The sequence below is a fragment of the Alosa pseudoharengus genome, unplaced genomic scaffold, assembly GCF_046254945.1.
Source record: "Alosa pseudoharengus isolate Yale_2024_CS ecotype anadromous, Long Island Sound unplaced genomic scaffold, YU_APseudo_1.1 YU_APseudo_1.1_scf_20, whole genome shotgun sequence".
NCBI classification, from domain to species: domain Eukaryota; kingdom Metazoa; phylum Chordata; class Actinopteri; order Clupeiformes; family Clupeidae; genus Alosa; species Alosa pseudoharengus.
The window spans coordinates 1,503,052-1,523,525 of record NW_027468664.1 but is presented as its reverse complement, the minus strand read 5'-3'; the positions used below and the strand labels follow the sequence as shown (position 1 = coordinate 1,523,525).

Here is a 20,474-nt window from a genome sequence, read left to right as displayed (position 1 = left end):
CACATGTATCCCCAGAGACATTTTGAGTTATTCACAGATTCTGAAAGTGTAGTTTCAAAGCTATCCAATGATGTCTCACTCATGGAGATCTGATAATATTTGAATAAATTGTAGCCATTTTAAAGTATACACATCTCAAAGCTACAAGCTGAGAAATCAGGCTTTTCAATTTGACTACTTTCTCCCTCAATCCATGGGAGGGGAACACAATGGTCCTCATTTACATGACATTAAGATCAACCCTCCCCCCTGTCACGGTCACTGATCTGAGCCTGCAGTGCATTATATGATGCTAATGACCCATTGAAACTATCTGTAATGGGTTACAGAACCAGCTAGTAGCAATGGATAAAGTAGTCTAAAACAAACATGAGATCACGTTTGCAAACCATGTTATTTTGAATTAACACCCAGTGCAAGGCACCAGGTTGGCAATGGATTTAGCAGGTTTAGCAATGGATAAAATAGTCTAAAACGCAAACTAAACAAACATGAGATCACGTTTGCAAACCCTGTTAATTTGAATGCACACACGATGCAAAGCACCCTGCCATCAGTCAAAACAAGACATTCTCGCATTATTCAAATTAATTGCCCACCGAAACTATTTGTAATGGGTTTTGGCTAGTAGCCTATGGTGCCAATAGCTAACGACAGTAGGCCTACGTTAGCTAGTAGCAATGGATAAAGTTTCTAACACAAATTTTATCCCCGTCAAATGTAACTGTGGAAATAGCATCTCATATCTTACGATCTAGCTCCTCTGCTGCCAGACCGAGAGATTCTTCCTCGTTGTAATGATCTTCGGCTAAGGTCAGCTCTAGATTAGGCAACTGTCGCCTTCATCATCAGATTTAGCTCATCTGCAATCCGCTGTGCTTTGTCCATCTCCATTCCAATTGTAAACAAACAGCATGCTGGTTCAGTAAGTAGCCATGAGGTTACTTCTAGCATACAGCTGATTGGCCGACAGAACAAAAGAGCACTAATAGTCACGCCCAATTCAAACGCTGGTTTACTTCCTGAAACTTAACCATTTTCAAAGACAAAATATACACTTTTAAAGCAACCAATGCTGTTATCTGAAACATGGAATTGCTTCTTTAGGACTTCAACTTGCACATTCTGCAAAAAAACGAAAATCACTCATTTTGAAAAAAAAAAAAAACTTAAGTCGTTTTTCGCGACTTGCGTCTCTGCGACTTGAGCCTGGTTTTGCCATGCCTGGTCACATTTGTTTAGCTGAAGAAAATTTTGAGACATCCAGGTGTTTATTTGTTCTATTCACTGACACATAGATTCAAGAGGACCATAGTCGTTTGGTGACAGAGCTAAGTACATTTGTGTGTCATCTGCATATGAACTCAAATTATTTTGGATGATTTGTCGAAGTGAGAGCATATAGAGGTTGAATAATAGTGGCCCCAAGATCGACCACTGGGGAACACCACAGGTCAAGGACGTTGGTGTTGAGGTACAGTTTCCGATGGCAACAAAGAAGCTCCTTTCTTGTAGATATGATTTTAGCCAGCTGATAACTATGCCTGTAAATCCAATCCAGTGTTCCAGTCTGTGTAAAATATTGTGATCAACAGTGTCAAATGCTGCGCTAAGGTCCAGTAACACTAGGACTGATGTTTTACCTGAATCTGTGTTAAGGCGTATGTCATTGAAAACTTTAATGAGAGCGGTTTCAGTGCTGTGATTTGCCCGAAAACCAGACTGAAAGTTATCAAAATACCCATTTGATGTTAGAAAGGTGTTTAATTGATTAAAGACTACTTTTTCAATAATTTTGTCAATAAACGGTAGATTGGATATGGGCCTGTAATTGTTTAGCATGGAGGCATCCAGGTTATTCTTCTTGAGAAGTGGCTGTTTTCAGTGACTTAGGAAAAGTGCCAGACAGCAGTGATACATTACAATTTGAAGGACATCCGCTGCTATGAGGTGTTGGTTTTGAAGAAATTGGTAGGCAGAGTGTCTAAGACACATGTGGAAGAGCTGAGATTTTGTACCGTTTTTGTGTGTGTCAAGCTGAACTCTGACATCAAGTTAAGTTTCCCTCTGTTTGTTGCTGGAAGTTCAGGTTGTTGAATTAGTAATTGAGCAGATATGTTGAGTCTGTAAAAAAAGATGAAAACTCATTGCATTTATTAGTTGAGAGAAGTTCAGGCAGTATTGGTTGACCAGTCCAGTTTTTTGTCCAGGTGTAAGCCCAGATACTTGTAGATGTTTACCACCTCCGCATTGACCCCATCAATGAAGACTGGCAGCAGAGCAGGCTTAGACCTGCGGAAATCCACCACCATCTCCTTGGTCTTCGAAGTGTTGAGTTGAAGGTGGTTGAGTTTGCACCATTGCACAAAGTCCTCCACCTGTACTCCTCCTCTTGCTCATCCCTGATACACCCCACAATTGCAGTATCGTCAGAGAACTTCTGCATGTGGCATGACTCAGTATTGTAGCAGAAGTCAGATGTGTTCAAACGAGGGTAAGCAAGCAAACGTCTAGTCATCGTTAATATTCCACATCTGGTAGAAAGGAGACATCACAACAAACTGTGCAACCAGGAACTGACATTTTAATTTCCTTGTCACCGAGCTAACCAACATCAAGCTGGCTAAATAGTGTAGCTGAATAACACACACGACACAGCTCAGAGATATACTGCTGCTATTCAACACACACACACACACACACACACACACACGGCACAGCTCAGAGATATACTGCTGCTGTTCAACACACACACACGACACAGCTCAGAGATATACTGCTGCTGTTCAACACACACACACACACACACACACACACACGACACAGCTCAGAGATATACTGCTGCTGTTCAACACACACACACATACACACACACACACGGCACAGCTCAGAGATATACTGCTGCTGTTCAACACACACACACACACGGCACAGCTCAGAGATCAAGCTGGCTAAATAGTGTAGCTGAATAACTGTGTTGTAGGGCTGCACAATTAATCAAATTTTGATCACGATCACAATTTTGGCTTCCCACGATCAAATTTGCGTGATCGAGCGATATTTCAAATGCGTGCTCTACCAATAGAACCAACCTGGCAACCCATAGGATGCTCCGCTACAAAACAAATCAAGCATTCCTTAAACCTGTCTGACCATGTGCCTGCATGCAGCCTACCAATGATAACTGTTCCCTGCACTGCTCAGCCTGATGCACTGTGGACTAGTGACATTATGTTAACTATTAGTAGGCTGGTTAGACTATACTGTAATAAGAGTTTAGCTAACGACGGGATCCGTGAATTTTATTCATGTATTTTATAAGCTACATGTGCAACCTACAATGCATATGCGTTTCAAGACACAGCCTACTCAAAACGAGTGAACTATAATGAAAATGTAGCCTACACGTCAGTGTTTTACATATCAACGAATGACTAAACCAGGGGTGTCCAAACTGCGGCCAGCCATGCACTTTAATCCGGCCCGCCGAGCATTTATTAGTTTATCATAGGCCGCTCGCTATTTTTTTCTAGCGATAGACGACGTTGTGGTTAACTTAAGGCTACTGCAAACTGCTTTACACTCTTCTTAGAGAACGTTTACAATGTCAATGTCAAAACAGCTTGTCACATCGAGATACATAGTATCTCCATTGCAGCAGATCTAACTACGTTATGCTAGTCCATTTAATTGTGGACGCATTTGAGCGTGGGAGAGAGGGCGATGGCAACAGTAGTTCCCACTACTGACCATTTATAAACTGTGAGAGGGCACAGCCATAGGCACAGCACGAGCCATAGGCTATTTGAGTGGAGCTGGCAAAGAGTCTTAAAGTGACAGTGCACCATTTATAAATGAATTAAACAGCATCAAATTAACAGTATTTCTTAAGAAATTAATTTTCTACAACAAAATTATTATACAAATACAAATACAAAACATTATTATTATTATTATTATTATTATTATTATTATTATTATTATTATTATTACTATTTGTGTGTGGCCCATTGGCCAATTTTCAAAACCCAATGTTGCCCTTCAGTCAAAAAGTTTGGACACTCCTGGACTAAACGATTACAGTAAACTCATGAACAAGAAGCAGAGCTTAAGTGGCTAATGGGGAGCGTTGGGAGGATTCCCGGTGGGCTGTTAATGCTTTCCCAAATATTAACAAAGTAGCACGCACATAACATTTGTTTGGAAGTTTGGAAGTCACAGTCAAATCTATATTTGCAGTAATTTAGGGGAGTAAATGTGAGGGGAAGAATTTGGGTGAACCAGATAGCAAGTCCAATATGTTTAGGGAAAAAATATTTGTGTCACTAAAATTAATTAATAATCGTGATCTCAATATTGATCAAAATAATCGTGATCATCATTTTGGCCATAATCGTGCAGCCCTACTGTGTTGCATTAAAATACCTACCGGACACCTATTCAGCCTGTTGTTCTGTGTGCTATTGTGTAGTTGAATAACTTTCAAGATTAAGGGCTCTATCTTGCAATCCAGCGCAATTGATTTTGTATACTCGCGCTTTTGTCTTTCCTATTTTGAAGTCAGCGCATATTGGAATTTTCACTCCACAGGTACATGTCTGTTAATTAGGGAATTCAATTGTGCCCACGGGGGCGGTTCAGCGAGAAGACGGGGCGTGTTCCGGCGCAAACGTTCCCTGTTGACATTTTGCAGTTTCAGAAAACAATTCCGCCACAGACCAGGAACTCCCTGGTCTAAAGTCTGTGGCGCAAATTCAAATGCTATTTCAAGGGCGCATGCATGGCCACAGGCCTGCAGGAATGAATGCGTTGCACACCAATCTACAGACACCCCCATGCACAGACGGAAACATTCAAAGCCTTGATAATATTTGTCCATTTCCCGGTTTTGTTCGTGCATTGGTCACCTAAAAATTTAGTAGCCTATATAGTACAACATCTACATGCAATATCTTTACAACGCCTAATTACGACCTATTCATTTGGACAACTTTATACAGCCCTGTAAAGGCTAAAGGTTCCTTTAGTTTTGTTCCAATTTAGTGTTGTGTATGGCTTTAAACATTGCATGCGCTTTAACATCAGCCTAAGCATAGTCCTCATTTACATGACATTAAGATCAACCCTCCCCCCTGTCACGGTCACTGATCTGAGCCTGCAGTGCATCATATGATGCTAATGACCCATTGAAACTATCTGTAATGGGTTACAGAACCAGCTAGTAGCAATGGATAAAGTAGTCTAAAACAAACATGAGATCACGCTTGCAAACCATGTTATTTTGAATTAACACCCAGTGCAAGGCACCAGGTTGGCAATGGATAAAATAGTCTAAAACGCAAACTAAACAAACATGAGATCACGTTTGCAAAGCACCCTGCCATCAGTCAAAACAAGACATTCTCGCATTATTCAAATTAATTGCCCACCGAAACTATTTGTAATGGGTTCTGGCTAGTAGCCTATGGTGCCACAGTAGGCCTACGTTAGCTAGTAGCAATGGATAAAGTTTCTAACACACACATTTTATCCCCGTCAAATGTAACTGTGGAAATAGCATCTCATATGGCTACAATTTTTGTAGTTGCTGCATCCATTCATTGTTATTCTCTCTCCTGTTCAAACAAATGTTGTGCGTGCATTAAGTTGATGATAACGTGTTTAAAAACTCTACTTTACAGAAAATATTGTAAATAGCCTACTGTCATGCAGTTAATGGGATACTGTGCAGAGTTGGAAAGTTAGGTCAACTTGGAAACTGTTTCTCGTTGTTTTGTTGCCTGATGGTAAGGTACAGCCGTAGCTTACACCTGCAGGAGCGCTTGGCAGCCTGTGCTGCGCAATGCACACTTCGCTCCTCTCATGTATAGCCTACAACGCAGTCCCCATTTCTGCAAACCATACATAATTACAAGGAAAAATATTAACACACGAGAGAAATCAGTGTGGTGTCCATTAAGATGTGAAAAAATAGGCATAAATCTAGCGTACACATTTCCACGAATCACGAATGTGTTGATGACATAAATTAGGAAATATTAGTTAAGGAGACGTGATGTCTTTAACCCAAATGCCCCAGTAGCAGCACGGGAGAGAAGAGATTATCTGACAGAAGATATGCATTGTCTATAGAGAGGTAATGTTAGATTACATTGTACATTGAAAAAATATCACCATGCATTCATAACCTCGTGATTCATCGAGAGTGATCCCAAAACATGGGAAAGTATGTCTTTGTGACAATTCTGTATTACATTTTGTCAAGAGGAAAAATCAATAGCTAACTGTTCCCAACTGAATAGTGCTTATAGCGCTGTGAACGCTCCTGGCTGCGCCTGGCAAATACGCCACCATAATAGCAATCAGCTATGGAACAAGCGTGCCTGTTGTTAAAGGGAATGTGAGATGGCGCTCTGATTGGTTTATTGCACTTTACGCCCAAACCACACCTATGATTAATGTAGCTTCTTCAGACCACCCCATTTTAGATTTGCGTCGGGTGCAACAGTCATATATCTTGCCGGTAAAATAGCAACAGCGCCCAAGATCTGCCGACAAAGCAACTTGCGTTTTGCGCAGACACTCCCGTTTTAGACCATTAAAATAGAGCCCTAAATCTGTGCCTGGTCTTGGATTTCGTGAAATAAATTTCTAAATAATAGTCCGGTGCGACTTATATATGTTTTTTTCCCCTTCATGACAAATTTTTTGACTGATACGACTTATACTCCTTATAGGACATGTGTAACAACCCCTTCTGTCCCGAATTCTGTGGTGTCGAAATATAATTAACTGATCCAAACTCAGAAGAATTGTGACAAAGCAACAGGATACTGCAGAAGGTGGAGCTTTAATCCAATACAGAGCATAGGTTCATGAAGCCAGCTACCAGCATCCTGTCTTTACACAGCTTATATACCCCTTTTTCAGTAGCATCATTCGTTTTTGTTAACTCAGAATAGAACAGAGCTCCTATGTCTTCCTTACCTCTTTTGGTAATACATATGTGCTTAGGCGTTCATTCTATATTTCTGCAAATGACCTCTGACCCGGCCTGAACAGACGCTGAGGCTGACCAGGCCTCTATGCCCTTATATGTAATTGTCTAGCTGCATGCCTTTGGCTAAACCTATCCCCTGCTGTTTTACCACATCACCCTCAGACAGTTTTCCCAATGTACAGAACATCTTTTGATAAAACTACAGAATATCTTTCCATGAAACCACATAAAACCCACGACAATTCCACCCATTCTTATTGGTCACCCTAGTTTGCGCGCAATAAGAGCAGCGACCAGATTTTTCCCAGATACAATGAATACTATCTTTTGATTGGATGTCGGGTGGCTATTTATTTATTTGATTTGGCTGGTGAGTGGTGCGCTAGTTCTGAACCCTGCGAGATATCCTCCCGTATCCCTGCGGCTCCTCTAGTCTACTAATTATGCAGATACCTTGACATCACTAGTGAGAAATGCAAGGTATGGCGTGTGAACTTGTTGAATTGCGCGTGAGACTTGAGAACCCTGTAGGCTCCCATATAACAGGATCGTTCAATACTAAGCATCTCTCATAGGCTCCCATGTAACCGGATCGTTCAATACTAAGCATCTCTCATAGGCTCCCATGTAACCGGATCGTTCAATACTAAGCATCCCTCATAGGCTCCAATATAACAGGATCGTTCAATACTAAGATCAATACTAAGCATCTCTCATAGGCTCCCATGTAACAGGATCGTTCAATACTAAGCATCTCTCATAGGCTCCCATGTAACAGGATAGTTCAATACTAAGCATCTCTGAGTCTGTTTCTCATGCTGAAGGTGATCTTGTTCATAGGAATTGTGTGTGTGTGAAGTATAATGTAAACCTTCAACCACCAGCCCCTTTAATCAGAGTATAGAAGCTTTTAGTCGGTTAGATTTAGTTTTAGTGACAGCAGTGTCCCTGTCTGTTTTTACTGATCAGTAACTGATTTGTTAGTTGACATGACAACCCTTTATTTTAAGACCCCCCACATCAGCTGCGGTCATCAGTCCAGGTTAGACGAGGGAGATGATTTCACACAACTTTGCATTTCCACAAAAACAGCACGACACCGCAGTAATCAGGAACAACTCTTTAAAGCATTTCAAAATACGTTTGTGAAGCTGGCAGCAATACATTCATTTCCAGCCTGAATGAAGCAAACGGAGACAGAGACGGGAACCAGAACAGGAACCAGAACAGGAACCAGAACAGGAGAACTTTGGTCATCTTCAGACTGTCTTGCGCCAAACAATGCAGGAACCTCAGAAAGACGTCCGTGTCCGCTTAAATATGGGACACACACACGTCCAGTTGCTGAAATATGGGACACACACACATCCAGTTGCTTAAATATGGGACACACACACGTCCAGTTGCTGAAATATGGGACACACACACACACACGTGTCTGGACAGAAATATGGGACACACACGCGTCTGGTCGCTGCTCTTATTGCGGCAGACGGTGGATATCAGCTGCATGGGGTCTGGATGCGTGTGTGTGTGTGTGTGTTCTGCTTGGTATGTGTGTGTGTGTGTTTTCTGCTTGGTGTGTGTGTGTGTGTGTTCTGCTTGGTATGTGTGTGTGTGCGTTCTGCTTGGTATGTGTGTGTGTGTGTGCGTTCTGCTTGGTATGTGTGTGTGTGTGTGCGTTCTGCTTGGTGTGTGTGTGTGTGTGTGTGTGTGTTCTGCTTGGTGTGCAGATCTGGTGGCTTTTATAACGGTTTGCTTTTGATTTTGAAGTGCACGTGTTCACAAGTGTTCCGCTCAGTCTCTCACACACACACATTAACACACATGTATACACACATTAACACACAAGCTATGCTTTTGTTTTTTTGAAGTGTACATGCGCAGAGGTGATAATATACTGCTCAAAAAAATTAAGGGAATTCTTCAATCATACACTGGATCGGTACTCTGACACTGGTTCTGAGCACAAGTAAAACTTTTGAGGCGAGTGTTTTATTTTGCAACAACTGTCAGACATTCTGTGATTGTAGTTTGAGAATGGAGAAAAGGGTGGAAGGTTTCAAAAAATGTTTCAGCAATTGTGAAAAACTGTAAGTGTTCCCTTAATTTATTTGAGCAGTGTATACACACACACACACACACACACTAAAGCAGGTTCCACAGACGCACACATAGGGGTTCCGGTCACATGGTGTCCTAGCTGCCGTGGCAGGCACAGATGTGATGTCACTTCCCTAGCAGCGGTGAAGAGATGTGATGTCACTTCCCTAGCAGTGATGCTTGTTTCCTGAGACGAGCGTCTGCAGCATTCCGGCTGTTCACAACTGAATAAGAGAACTCGCGGTACCGGATCCAACTGAATAAGAGAACTCGCGGTACCGGACCCAACTGAATAAGAGAACTCCTCACGGTACCGGATCCAACTGAATAAGAGAACTCCTCACGGTACCGGATCCAACTGAATAAGAGAACTCGCAGTACCGGACCCAACTGAATAAGAGAACTCCTCACGGTACCGGATCCAACTGAATAGGAGAACTCCTCACGGTACCGGACCCAACTGAATAAGAGAACTCCTCACGGTACCGGACCCAACTGAATAAGAGAACTCGCGGTACTGGATCCAACTGAATAAGAGAACTCGCGGTACCGGATCCAACTGAATAGGAGAACTCCTCACGGTACCAAAGTTCGTGCTCTGGCTGGTTAAGTGGTAAGTGACTCCACTTAGCAGTGATCGCCTCAATGTTACTGGCGAGTTATTTGTGTTCCTTTCACCAGTTTTGCTTTAAAATAGTGATTCACTAAGTGTGGTGCACAGTCCTGTATGGATGTAAGACCATGTAAGCCAGACAAGCAGAACATGATCATGGAAATAGCTTATTGCCAATACTTTCAGATATCAGATATTTGTGATAGCAGCATTAGATGGTAGCAGTTCGAGACAATGTTAAAATAACTAGTTTGTTCGGAATCCTGTCTCCTGTGTTTATCTGTGGAACCTTTTGTTTGTTGAACCCTTTCTTTAGAAAACCCTTTGTCTATGGAACCTAGTCTCTATGGAAACCCCTGTCTGTGGAACCCTTTGTGGAATCTGGTCTCTGTAGAAACCCTTGTCTGTGGAACCCTTTGTGGAATCTGGTCTCTGTAGAAACCCTTGTCTGTGGAACCCTGTCAGGATCCATCAAGATGCAGCCATTTCTGCTCTGTGGTAAGTTATAACTTCCACACACACACTCTCCCTCTCCATACAATAATGGTACATATGACATACATTCCCAAAACATTGAACATGATGTGACCAGACCGACAGCTTCAGCGCACACACACACACACACACACACACAGAAAGCAAGTGTAACACTGTAGAATCCCAGAGCAGCCTTGAGAGCAGATTCCTGTTCAGAGAGCGCCTCCCTCAGGATGGCTGTAGTACTGCCCCCTCCCCTTTATCAGTCCGTGGTTGCCGTGGGAGACGCCAGCTGCAGACGCGCCTCGTGGCCCACTGGGGAGGGGGGCGTGTCCTTTAGACACACCTGAGACCGCTGTCCATGCGGACGGCACACCGCACACAACGTTCCTTATTGTCCGTCGCACAAATGAAACACACACACTCACACACACACACACTTCAGTATACAAAATTGCCTTTTCCAAATGTCAGCATTTGTTGTTTGTTTGTCTTCTTGCAGTCTCTCCTGTTGCCCATGGCAACACAAAGCTCTAGCTAACACGACACTTTAAAACACACACGGCTAAACCCAGAGGGCCTGAACACTGAGGGGTAAATAATAAATATGGGAATTGCACAAGTGAAATGTGAGCACTCCGATCGATATGTCAGGAACCCAGGGGCTGGTCAGACCAGAGGCAGCTTCGCCCCCTGGTGGTCAGGAGAGAGAACTGTCCATAGCAGGAGCCGCTGGGGCCTGCAGGCTCACTGTCACGACTTGATCTTCCAGAGCTGCAGAGACACACACACGCACACACACACAGACACACACACACACACACACAGAGACACAGAGACACACACGCACACACACACACACATTAGTCACACAACTCAGGAGAGGTGCACTGGTTTTTAAATGTGAACAGCAGAAACGGAACTCAGCACCATGTTTGTATAATGCCGGGAGTTAATCTGAGTTTGTACTGTCTGTGTGTGTGTGTGTGTGTGTGTGTGTGTGAGTGTGTGTGTTACCTTCAGGTTGAAGCCCAGCAGGTCGCTGATGACCCCGGACACAGCGGACAGGATGACCACCTGAGTGATACTGTAGAGCAGGGGGTTCATCGTCAGACCGTACAGCCGGAACGGGGCGTCCAACTCCTGAGAGAGAGAGAGACAGTGAGTTAGTGTGTGAGTGTGTGTGTGTGTGTGTGAGTTAGAGTGTGTGTGTGTGTGTTGTACAGAGATGTATTTTCAGTGACTGCAGTCAAAGTCCTTTTAAGCAAGTCCCTCCACTCAGTGGCCATATTGCAACGCTTTTTGGGCACTTATCGGGCATCTATTTCGGCAGAAAGGCTTCACGACACCAATCTTGCTCCAGCGGCGAGATCACACCACATGATTGGCTCAATGTATTCACATGTCGATGTTTTACTGCGGAAGGGGTGTGATATACATTTCTATGGAGGATTTTTTGAGTGCTGTGTCTCCTCATTAGAAAGTCTCTGCTGCAGTATGCTAACTGAAAAACGCCGAACCTTGATACCGTAAGCTGTCTGAGAGTATGGTGTGCAGAGTATAGTGCTATAAGTGTGGTACCCTAACTGCCCTTCAGCAGAGTATAGTGTGCTATAAGTACCCTAACTGACCTTCAGCGGAGTATAGTGCTAAGTGTAGTACCCTAACTGCCCTTCAGCAGAGTATAGTGTGCAGCGTAGTACCCTAACTGCCCTTCAGCGGAGTATAGTGTGCAGCGCAGTACCCTAATTGCCCTTCAGCGGAGTATAGTGCTATAAGTGTAGTACCCTAACTGGCATTCAGTGGAGTATAGTGTGCTATAAGTACCCTAACTGCCCTTCAGCAAAGTATAATGTACTATAAGTGCCCTAACTGACATTCAGCGGAGTATAGTGCTATAAGTGACCTTCAGCAGAGTATAGTGTGCTATAAGCAGTGATGCCAGTAACTCTTTTCGGGCATGAGGACAACATGCGTGTAACACCACGCAGCGACACACGTAAACAGCAATGGAGGGAGGAGAGATGTGCATGGGGGCTTCGGGATACCTCCCTGAAATGACTTTTTGTAGGTTGTAATGTCTTACGTTACTGTTAAAATGCACTTCCAACAAAGTGAGTATTGGCAAAACCGGTTATCATTTTTATGTTGAGGCGGTGGGGGTGTTGTCGGCAGCTGCTGAATGTAACTAATAAAGTAACTTGTAATCTAACTTAGTTACTTTTAAAATCAAGTAATCTGTAAAGTAACTAGGTTACTTTTTAAAGGAGTAATCAGTCAGATTACTTTTTTTGTTATGTGACTAAGTATAGTGTACTATATGAGGAAATGTTATGTAACTAAGTGTAGTGTGCTATTGAGGATATGCTATGTGAGTGTAGTGTGTATACTATGGGGCAGCCGTGGCCCACTGGTTAGCACTCTGGACCTGCAACCGGAGGGTTGCCGGTTCGAGCCCCGACCAGTAGGCGCGGCTGAAGTGCCCTTGAGCAAGGCACCTAACCCCTCACTGCTCCCCGAGCGCCGCTGTTGTAGCAGGCAGCTCACTGCGCCGGGATTAGTGTGTACTTCACCTCACTGTGTGCTGAGTGTGTTTCACTAATTCACGGATTTCCCTCACGGGATCAAAAGAGTATACTTATATGAGGATATGCTATCTGAGTGTAGTGTGTATATTAGTGCTGCCACTAACGACTAATTTTCTAACGACTAATCTTTCGACTAATTTTTCGATTAGTCGACTAATCTAAACGACTATTTTTTTTTTAAATCAAGTGTTTGTTATTTTGTTGTGTACGTTTTATTTTGAACTCAACTAAAGGGAAAACGTAAAATATATATCACCCTACTTTTGTTAGAAGCTGTATTACTGTAAGTAAACTGTTCAAAAACATTATGTATTTAAAAAAAAAAAAACACCCATTTAAAATGCTACCTTCAGATCTACAGTAATGTCAGACCTTTGATAGACTTTATTTGTATGCCAGTGTTGCCATCGACATAGACAACTTCTTTGACCTGAGGCCCGGTCATGGCATACTTTGGGGTCATAGGGCCCACCTACATGAACCCACCCCCCATCAAATTATCATTATATCACATCACAATTATTATTGTTATGCTATATTGTTATATATGCACTTCAAAGCAGCCAGTGTTTAAAGTGCTAACATTGTTCACAAAAAGTTTGAAAACATGCACATCAGAGGACTGCTTTACTAATGTAAAATATAATTCGAATAGTTCCATTGCTTTTGCATGGTTGCATGATAAATACTTCTCAAAACAACAGCAATTATATGGGTGTCATCGTTTTGGGATGTTTCCCTCATGCAAGCATCATATACTGGTAGGCAAATGGAAAGAATATCTACATATTTAATTATGCCACAAGCTTTTGGCCACGTTATTCAAATTTGACTATACAATACTCTAGATAGTGTATTATAGTCTGTGCTCTGTTTTTATGGAAGTTGCATAAATCCACATTGTTCTATTAAATGTAGTGTCATAATTAAATAGCTTTCCAATAGGTTGAATTGGAGATTTGCTACCAACGTTATCAAGTGGTTTCAGTTTCTCTCGCGCATTGAATGAACGCTCATACCACCATTTAATTAATTTAACATCTAATCCTGTGTATTAATGTAATTATGCCTCTATGTTTGATGACACCAAATTAGCAAGTAATTCATACCGATTGCAGAAAAGTTTGTTTTCTTTTTCTGTCGGTCCGCGGTTCCTTGATCAATTGCGCAGCAAATTATCAGACGAAGCCCTGGGAATAATTTCCACGTTACGGCCGGTGCTGGTCCGCGCAGCCCATAATTTGAGAAACGCTGGACTTTGAAAGGCGACAGGAGTTGAGGACTTTGCAAATTAGCCTAACATCAGCATGTTCAAAACAAGTAGGCTACAGGCACTTTGCGCGTCTTACCACATAGGTTACTTCACTTTATCAGTTGGCTTGAACGCTAAAAAAATATGCGTCGTGACTTATTGACCATGGGAAATGACGCGCACCTTGATTGTTGATATCACGGGCGGCGGCACGTTCGGTTTAACGTTTTTTTGTATGAATGAATTACAGTAATGACACACCGTTGCGTTGTCAACGTGAGACACTTCACTTCATTTATTTCAATTTCCACAATAGGCTACTATATTAGTCAGAGTCTGGACTAGCGTAACCTACTAGCTTAGCTCCCCCCACTTAGCTCTGCCTAATAATTAATTGCGCTGAAAGCAGGAAAGCTGGCGTTAACACTTGCGTGCATAGTGGGGTTTAAAACATGGCAAAGTCTTAGTAGCCTGTTTAACATCCAAAGACAGCCATTGTACTTTTCAAGAGTTAATAACATAGAGTTAATATAACATTACAGCCGTGTGAGACCAAAAATAAATAGGCGGTCAATAGTAAAACGACTCTTAGACTAAAAAAATTGCCGTCGACTAATTTTCAATTTTCACTAATCGCGGCAGCACTAGTGTATATGAGGATATGCTATGTGAGTATGGAGTGCTATCTGAGTGTAGTGTGCTATTGAGGGTGTGTTATCTGAGTGTAGTGTGCTATCTGAGTGTAGTGTGTATATGAGGGTAGTATGTATATGAGGGTAGTGTGCTATCTGAGTGTAGTGTGCTATCTGAGTGTAGTGTGTATATGAGGGTAGTGTGCTATCTGAGTGTAGTGTGCTATCTGAGTGTAGTGTGTATATGAGGGTAGTGTGCTATCTGAGTGTAGTGTGCTATCTGAGTGTAGTGTGTGTATATGAGGGTAGTGTGTATATGAGTGTAGTGTGCTATCTGAGTGTAGTGTGCTATCTGAGTGTAGTGTGTATATGAGGGTAGTGTGCTATCTGAGTGTAGTGTGCTATCTGAGTGTAGTGTGTATATGAGGGTAGTGTGCTATCTGAGTGTAGTGTGCTATCTGAGTGTAGTGTGTATATGAGGGTAGTGTGCTATCTGAGTGTAGTGTGCTATCTGAGTGTAGTGTGTATATGAGGGTAGTGTGCTATCTGAGTGTAGTATAGTAAGTACAACTGACCTTGAGTAGTTTGGTGGCCAGCTTGAGCACGTTGTTGACCAGCGTCAGCTCCTCCTTCTTGTTTGGTTTCTTCTCCATCTTCAGGTACAGATTGATCTGAGGACACACACACACCTTTTAGCTCAGCAGGATAGAGGTGTGTCCACATGTGTGTGTGCACGTGTGTACCTATTCGGTTAGCAGGATAGAGGTTTTGCTGTGTGTGTGTGTACCTGTTCGGTCAACAGGATGTGTGTGTGTGTGTGTTTACCTGTTCGGTTAACAGGGTGTGCGTGTGTGTGTACCTATTCGGTCAACAGGATGGAGGTGTTGCTTTGTGTGTGTGTATGTCCCATGGAGGTATTATATAGAACTGGAGAGTAGGGTTGGGCGATGTCCCCTTAATTGGCATTTGACGATGTGTACAGTAAAACACGCTGAGCTGAGCGGACTCAGCCTACTTTAAATCCGCCATCGCCATAGGCTATTTGCTATGATATAAGCTACTGTTAGGCGATTTACATTTTTTTTTCGTGCAGTGAATTAGGCTATCCAATCGCTATGCTGTTTTCATGAACATTACAGGAATCCACTTCATTCATTGTTTTAAATATTGTTGCTTCTAGCCTACCCACGAGTGGTTCAGTTTGTCAGTTTTTTTTTGCGGACCCGTTAGGTCCAGCCCACGGCCCGGCACCGGGCCACGGACCGGGGATTGAAGACCCCTGAAGGACCCCTGATCTAGGCTATTAGTAAAGAGACAGACAGGGTTGTTGGATATTTGGCTTTTGCCTTGACTGTAGGCTAGAGTCTATATAGCATTATGTAGACTAGAGTCTGTGTGTAGCATTATGTAGGCTAGAGTCTGTGTGTAGCATTATCTAGGCTAGCGTCTGTATAGCATTATGTAGGTTAGGCTAGTTTGTGTAGCATTATGTAGACTAGAGTCTGTGTGTAGCATTATGTAGGCTAGAGTCTGTGTAGCATTATCTAGGCTAGCGTCTGTATAGCATTATGTAGGTTAGGCTAGTTTGTGTAGCATTATGTAGGGTAGAGTCTGTGTGTAGCATTATGTAGGCTGGCCTACATGTAGCATTATGTAGGCTAGTCTGTGTGTAGCATTATGTAGGCTAGAGTCTGTGTAACATTATGTAGGCTAGGCTAGTTTGTGTAGCATTATGTAGGCTAGGCTAGCCTGCGTGTAGCATTATGTAGGCTAGTCTGTGTGTAGCATTATGTAGGCTAGAGTCTGTGTAGCATTATGTAGGCTAGAGTCTGTGTAGCATTATGTAGGCTAAGCTTGTCTGTGTAGCATTATGTAGGCTAAGCTAGTCTGTGTAGCATTATGTAGGCTAGAGTCTGTGTAGCATTATGTAGGCTAAGCTAGTCTGTGTAGCATTATGTAGGCTAGAGTCTGTGTAGCATTATGTAGGCTAGAGTCTGTGTAGCATTATATAGGCTAGGCTAGTTTGTGTAGCATTATGTAGGCTAGGCTAGTTTGTGTAGCATTATGTAGGCTAGAGTTTGTTGGCAATGTGTGCGCAGCAATTCATCTCCGCCGCTTGTGCAAAGCTAATCATAAACAACCTGCTGGTGCTGATGACTTAATAAACTGCATTGTGGAAATATATACTGTAGCCTTGTGTGTGTGTGTACCTGTTTGGTCAGCGGGATGGAGGTGTGTGTTTGTACCTGTTTGGTCAGCGGGATGGAGGTGTGTGTGTGTGTGTGTGTGTGTGTTTGTACCTGTTTGGTCAGCGGGATGGAGGTGTGTGTGTGTGTGTGTGTGTGTACCTGTTCGGTCAGTAGGATGGAGGTGTGTGTGTGTGTGTGTGTACCTGTTCGGTCAGTAGGATGGAGGTGTGTGTGTGTGTGTGTGTACCTGTTCGGTCAGTAGGATGGAGGTGTGTGTGTGTGTGTGTGTGTGTACCTGTTCGGTCAGCAGGATGGAGGTGTGTGTGTGTGTGTGTGTACCTGTTCGGTCAGTAGGATGGAGGTGTGTGTGTGTGTGTGTGTACCTGTTCGGTCAGTAGGATGGAGGTGTGTGTGTGTGTGTGTGTGTGTGTGTGTGTGTGTGTGTGTGTGTGTGTGTGTGTGTACCTGTTCGGTCAGTAGGATGGAGGTGTGTGTGTGTGTGTACCTGTTCGGTCAGTAGGATGGAGGTGTGTGTGTGTGTGTGTGTGTGTGTACCTGTTCGGTCAGCAGGATGGAGGTGTTGCTGTACTTCTTGCTGGTCTCGGAGCCCAGCGTGATGAAGCGGAGCAGAAACAGAGAGAGGGAGGAGCACCAGATCACCAGCTCCCAGTTATAGTGGCAGTCCAGGAACGTCTCGTGCACGTGCAGCAGCTGCACACACACACACAGTAAGGCAAGGTGTGTGTGGGAGTGTGTAAGGTGTGTGTGTGTGTGTGTGAGTGTGTGTGTGAAAGGTGTGTGTAAGGTGTGTGGGAGTGTGTAAGGAGTGTGTGTGTGGGAGTGTGTAAGGTGTGTAAGTGTGTAAGGTGTGTGTGTGGGAGTGTGTAAGGAGTGTGTGGGAGTGTGTAAGGGGTGTGTGTGCGTGGGAGTGTGTAAGAGGTGTGTGTGTGGGAGTGTGTAAGGTGTGTGTGTGAGAGTGTGTAAGGAGTGTGTGGGAGTGTGTAAGGGGTGTGTGTGCGTGGGAGTGTGTAAGGGGTGTGTGTGTGGGAGTGTGTAAGGTGTGTGTGTGAGAGTGTGTAAGGTGTGTGTGCGTGTGGGAGTGTGTAAGGTAAGTGTGTGTGTGTGTAAGGTGTGTGTGTGTGTGTGGGAGTGTGTGTGTGTAAGGTGAGTGTGGGAGTAAGGTGAGTGTGTGTGTGTAAGGTGTGGGAGTGTGGGAGTGTGTGTGTGTGGGGGGGAGTAAGGTGAGTGTGTGTGGGAGTAAGGTGTATGTGTGTGTGTGTGTGTGGAAGTAAGGTGTGTGTGTGTGTGTGGAAGGTGTGTGTGTGGGACTAAGGTGAGTGTGTGTGGGTGGGAGTAAGGTGTGTGTGTGGGGGAGTAAGGTGAGCGTGTGTGGGAGTAAGGTGTGTGTGTAAGGAGTGTGTGTGTGGGAGTAAGGTATGTGTGTGGGAGTAAGGTGTGTGTGTGTGTGGGAGTAAGGTGTGTGTGTAAGGAGTGTGTGTGGGAGTAAGGTGTGTGTGTGGGAGTAAGGTGTGTGTGTACCTGTGCACAGCAGATAACCACCACAGAGAGGGTGAGTAAGAAGGCTGATGAGACGATCACATCCACCGACCTCTGAGGACCACGCCTCTGGAACACACACACACACACACACACACACACAGTTGATGATTAGCACACACACACATACACAGTTGATGATCAACACACACACAGTTGATGATCAACACACACACACAGTTGATGATCAGCACACACGCACGCACGCACACACACACACACACACACACACACACACACACACACACACACACACACACACAGTTGATGATCAGCACAAACACACACACACACACACACACACAGTTGATGATTAGCATGATGCACGCAGCTGATGATCACACACTCTTTGCATTGGGCTTGTTCTGTGACCAGAGGGAAGACTGCCCCCTACTGGTCATCACTAACACCACTTCCAGCAGCCACTCCGTGTTCCCAGAGGTGTCTTACTAAGGCCTATACGAGTACCACTATTTACATTTCTATACTTGCCCATACCGATATTTGTTATTACAATAAGCTTTAAGCTTTATGTATAAATATAAATAATAAGTATCAAATACAATATATAATAGCAGGCTATTTCAAACAAAAACATAAACAAACAATTGTGTCTAAAACAAGCCTCCACACTGGCACTGTGTCCATGTTTTCTTTGTTTTTTTTAAGTATATTTTGTTGGGCTTCATGCCGTTAATGATGGGACAGTGGAGAGTGGAGATGGACAGGAAGTGAATGGGAGAGAGAGTCAGGGTGGGATCCGGAAAGGACCACGGGGCGGGAATCGAAATCGGGTCGCCGGCGTACGGTGCAGGTGTCCCAGCCAGTCATGCCACAGCTGGGGCCCCATATCTTAATTAAACAAAATATTAACTAGACTATTTTACACTGTCTCTCAGTAAAATCTGATAAGGCAACAAAACATGATCCCATGTGACTCTACTGTAGAGACCTTGTAAAATTGGTGTGGAGCAGAGTCAGTGAGCGAGACCTGAGCATTGGCTAAACTATTGGCCAGAGTCAGTGAACGAGACCTGAGCATTGGCTAAACTATTGGCCAGAGTCAGTGAGCGAGACCTGAGCATTGGCTAAACTATTGGCCAGAGTCAGTGAACGAGACCTGAGCATTGGCTAAACTATTGGCCAGAGTCAGTGAACGAGACCTGAGCATTGGCTAAACTATTGGCCAGAGTCAGTGAACGAGACCTGAGCATTGGCTAAACTATTGGCCAGAGTCAGTGAACGAGACCTGAGCATTGGCTAAACTATTGGCCAGAGTCAGTGAACGAGACCTGAGCATTGGCTAAACTATTGGCCAGAGTCAGTGAACGAGACCTGAGCATTGGCTAAACTATTGGCCAGAGTCAGTGAACGAGACCTGAGCATTGGCTAAACTATTGGCCAGAGTCAGTGAACGAGACCTGAGCATTGGCTAAACTATTGGCCAGAGTCAGTGAACGAGACCTAAGCATTGGCTAAACTATTGGCCACTGAATAAAGCGGTGATTTCTCGCACACTATACTTAGGCTACAGTAGAAGTGAATTGGGCGCTGACTTTGGAGCATATAATGATCCGACTAACGTGACGGACTGAAATACCACTTCAACCATCGGGTCCGGTCCAAACGGTCTAATGAATGCGCCCTAAAACAATCAGTCAATTAATTTACATGAAGCTGACACTCTTGTCCAAAGTGACTCAAAAGATCATCACACACTCTAACAAACTAGGAAAAGTTGCCATGAACTGTTGAATGTGAGTTGTTTACCTGCTCAGCCCTCTGTGATAAAATGTGTGTGTGTGTGTAATAAAGCATGTGTGTAGTGATGGCCCAATACCGATACTGGGATCGGGCCGATACTGGGCCCATATACTCGTACTCATAAAAATTCCCCGATACCACCCACCAATACTTACAGTTTTCCCTAAATCACTATAGCCGCTATGCTTTCATGAAGCCTACTCACAACGCTCATTTCAGTCTTGCACTTGAAAACATACAACTAGCTAGATTCATGTATCTGCGTTGAATACCCTCGCACGTATACAACTAGCTAGATT

General features: G+C 43.7%; 1 protein-coding gene across 2 annotated transcripts in view; it reads right to left on the bottom strand.

Moving 5' to 3' along the window:
* Window positions 1–8,105: 8,105 nt before the first annotated feature.
* The window catches only part of LOC143135867 (protein PHTF2), a 97,660-nt gene continuing 85,291 nt past the window's right edge, over window positions 8,106–20,474 (bottom strand). For both annotated transcript variants that reach the window (XM_076296193.1, XM_076296194.1), the window contains 5 exons: window positions 18,394–18,480; window positions 17,410–17,565; window positions 15,241–15,336; window positions 11,211–11,336; window positions 8,106–10,967 (listed from right to left, as the gene is read on the bottom strand). In XM_076296193.1, coding sequence (XP_076152308.1) covers window positions 10,947–10,967; window positions 11,211–11,336; window positions 15,241–15,336; window positions 17,410–17,565; window positions 18,394–18,480 — 486 coding nt within the window. In that variant the 3' untranslated portion in view covers window positions 8,106–10,946. The remainder of the gene's footprint in view (window positions 10,968–11,210; window positions 11,337–15,240; window positions 15,337–17,409; window positions 17,566–18,393; window positions 18,481–20,474) is intronic.